Genomic DNA, 3,749 nt, shown 5'->3' on the forward strand with positions numbered 1-3,749 from the left:
TAGACATCTAGCCGCCCTTACACCTATCTTAGGTGTAGGGGCGGCACCCCGCTTGATCATTATTTAGTAGATCCGATCCGTTATGGTTGCTCCTTGTTCTTCAAGGATTAGTTTAATATCTGCATAGTTAGGTCTTATAAAGGGTTGAAGGATCCAGTGGCACGTAAGGTGTAGTTTGCTAGCCCTAGACAGGATGTTCCGGGGATCAACTTCGTGTTGGTTTTTAGGCCTTGTCTAGGATTGGCTTACGATCACCGTGCGTGGCCGCGAGGCTCAATCACGAGTAGGATGTTCCGATTATGTGGTGAAAACCCTAAATCGTCGTAGATCGTTTTAGCTTTATATTGATCAAGCAGGACCACCATATATTCGTACACCTCGTGCGAATCATGGGTGGATCGGCTCTTTGAGCCGATTCACAGGACAACCTGAGAGCCGATCGAGGCTCGTATTTAATGTTTACGTGTATGCCATGCAGGAAACTAAGCGAGGCATCTCCATCACCTTCCTGACCAGGTATAGGTCAGGTGGCACGCCCTTGCACCAGCATCGGACGTGCGTGCCGAAGTCTTTGCGGGCCGTCGCTCGGAGGGACCAGGGCCAGCCGCAGTCCTGGGAGCCTCCCGGCTCTCCTGTGTTGCCCGTCGCTGCTCGCCGGTGGGTTTCTGACCGCAACACAACTCCAATGCTTCGCACTGATAACGGGATGAAATTGTTTCTCCGAAGCAACTTATCTAGCAGCGGATGCAAATGAAGAATTCGAAAAGCTCATGGTTGAAGGGAAAACATATAAATGTGAAGGACAAGAATGGAATAGCTCTGCCCTAATCAACGGCCCCATTGGTCGGAAACATAATCATAGTGACCTCAAAAGACTATTCACTGTTTCACATTATCAGTGGCTTGTCCCCGGAATAATGTCGTGGATTTGAGAGAGAGAAAATTGCGGTGGTTATATATATGTGAAAATAGCCGCAAGTGTGGTAGTTGTCAGTAATATACTCATTAAACAATAACATTTATACCTAAATTGTGCTCCAAATATAACAAACCATCGAACAATTAGCTAAAGAATTTTTTTGGTGGTTTATAGGAATCAACGCGAGGACACAAGACAAATTAGTGTGTGTGTTGGAATTTCTTTATAGCATTTTGATTGGTAGCGATGTACTTTGCTACGGGGGCGAGGAAACGGAACATGTGCATGAGTTTAGCTTACATTTTACAAAAATCTGTGACAAGTATTTAAGATCTCATAGGGAGTAGCCAATTCTTAAAGAAAAATTATAAAGAGCCAAGAGCGCATCACATCACTGAACTTGAATCTGGGAAGTGATTTATGGAAGGCGCTAAGGTTGATGACGGTAATTTTCCCGACAACGGAAGTGATTTATGAAACTCGAAAGACCAATTTTTCGTGGACAACCAGTCAGCCACAGCTCAAACAAATAGCCTCTAAGATTGATCAGTCAAAATGAGCGGAGTTGGGTGTGAGTGACGCGGTGGGCTTTAGTCCAGTCCTATGTTTAGCTGCGTGGACGCTAGAACGAGCGGACGACGGTGGACGCAACAAAATAGAGGACAGAGCTAGAGATTAGAGATGGAACCCGATCGAGAACCCAACGAAACATCACGTGCTTTCCTTGATCACCTAACCATATGCTATACGTTCGCTGCTACCTAACCTTTCCTCTTGCAGCAACAGTATATATCAACAGTACCTAGTATCGCTGTATCAGACATGCAAATCGACTCACTTGTTTGAGATGGGGGCCGCCGGCAATCTCCTGGTCATTGACGCGGCCGTCGTCACTCCCTCCGACGATCTCCCGGCGCGCTCCTTGCCACTGACCTTCTTCGACGTCAAATGGCTCCGCCCGCCGCCCGTCCAGCGCCTCTTCCTCTACCGCCTCGACCACCAGCACCACCACGGCACTGCCCAGCAGCTCGTCTCCGACCTCAGGCGCTCCCTCTCCATGGTCCTCACGCTCTTCTACCCACTCGCCGGCCACGTCCGCCTTGCGCCGGGCACTAACCGCTACGAGCTCTTCTACCAGCCCGGCGACGGCGTCGCCTTCACCGCCGCCGAGTACGACGTCCACGTCGACGACCTCGCCAGCTGCTCCGACGATGAGCCCGTCCCGGTCGCTAAGCTCGCGCCGCTCTTGCCACCGCTCCCCAAGGGCCGGGCGGTGCTCGCCGTGCAGGCCACGGTGCTGCTCGGCGGGAGAGGCCTCGCTCTCGGCATCACACTGCACCACTCCGCTTGCGACGGCGCCAGCTCCACGCACTTCCTGCACTCCTGGGCAGCCGCTTGCGCCGGTGTCGACATGCCTCCCCCGCCCGTCATCGACCGCACGCTCATCGCCGACCCCAAGAACCTGTACGGCATCTATACCAAAGGAATGGTGCCGAGCGACGGCGCCGAGATCGAGTTCGCTGGCACCAGCCTGTCCTCTTACCCTGCCGACCAGCTCCTCGCCACGTTCACGCTGTCTCAGGAGCTCCTGCGTGGCATCAAGGACGCGCTCGCTGCCGAGGCGGCGAGGCACGGCGCCGCAACGATGCCGTTCAGGTGCTCGTCGTTGATCGCCGCCTACAGCTTCATCTGGTCCTGCTACTGCCGAGCCAAACAGGGCGTCGACCAAACTAAAACAACATACTTTCTCTTCTCCGTCGACCACCGGACGCGGCTCGACCCACCCGTCCCTAAGTTGTACCTGGGGAACTGCCTCGGCCCAGCCATCGCCGCTGCGCGCCACAACGAGTTGGCCGCCGACCCCTTGGTTGGCCTCTTCGCCGCGTTCACCGCGCTCGCCGACGCGCTGGAGGAAGCGGTGGGCGAGGGGGCGCGGGACCGGTGGGATGGATGCGTGGAGCGGGTGAAGGAGGCGGTGAAGGCCGGCGTGCTGTCGGTGGCCGGGTCGCCGAGGTTCGGCGTGTACGACGTCGACTTCGGGTTCGGCCGACCAGCCAAGGTGGACATCGTGTCCGTGGCCAAGACCGGGGCCATGTCAATGGCCGAGGGGCGCGACAGCCTTGGCGGTGTGGAGGTCGGCATCTCGTTGCCGCCGGCTGGGATGGAGCGTTTCCGGCGGTGCTTTTCCGACGCCACTCGTGCCGTGGGCGGAAAATAGTTTTATGGGACCTCTACAATTTCATTCCCATGAATCAACTTCAGAATTGACATGTTGCATGTGTGGTAGTTCAGATTAAAAATAGACAACCAAATTTTGCACGCTCTACGTGTCAATCGCTGAAGTTGGTCCACGAAAGATGGGTGATGTTTTGGTTCATAGGAGCATATGTTTCCTTTATTTTGAAATACATCTTAGATATATTTTAGAATGTTAAAAAGATTGAAACTAAAAAATCACACGTACATCTTCACGTGCTACACATCAACCAAGTTGTTTCATGAAAATTCTACTTGTCTTGTGGTGTAAAAAAATCGGTGCTAAAAATAAGGTCTTTAGCAAGCAAATTTTCTCTTTTTTACACGGACCATAAAATATACCCTTTTTTTGCGAAACTTGACGAACACACATATATTATGAAGATGTACATGTAGAAATTTTTTTCAAAAATTTTTAACACTTCGAATTATATTTTTGTAGTAGAGAGAGCATACGCACCCGCGAGTAGTGGTGATAGTCCATGCTGCTCTGCAGTTTCTTCTTTTTGTTGTGTATATTTTTGACGTTTTATCTATCTCTTGACATTATGACGTTGAAGAGTTTGGGTGTAAT

General features: G+C 51.7%; 1 protein-coding gene across 1 annotated transcript; it reads left to right on the plus strand.

Moving 5' to 3' along the window:
• Positions 1–1,582: 1,582 nt before the first annotated feature.
• On the plus strand, positions 1,583–3,238 carry LOC127344129 (phenolic glucoside malonyltransferase 1-like). The gene has a single exon (XM_051370346.2). The coding sequence runs from the start codon at positions 1,767–1,769 to the stop codon at positions 3,135–3,137; it is 1,371 nt and encodes a 456-aa protein (XP_051226306.1). The 5' UTR covers positions 1,583–1,766; the 3' UTR covers positions 3,138–3,238.
• Positions 3,239–3,749: the final 511 nt, after the last annotated feature.

This window comes from Lolium perenne, chromosome 3 (genome assembly GCF_019359855.2).
Source record: "Lolium perenne isolate Kyuss_39 chromosome 3, Kyuss_2.0, whole genome shotgun sequence".
Taxonomy (NCBI): Eukaryota; Viridiplantae; Streptophyta; class Magnoliopsida; order Poales; family Poaceae; genus Lolium; species Lolium perenne.

Coding starts and splice junctions, on each gene's coding strand:
- LOC127344129 (XM_051370346.2), top strand. CDS start 1,767: ATGGGGGCCGCCGGCAATCTCCTGGTCATTGACGCGGCCGTCGTCACT.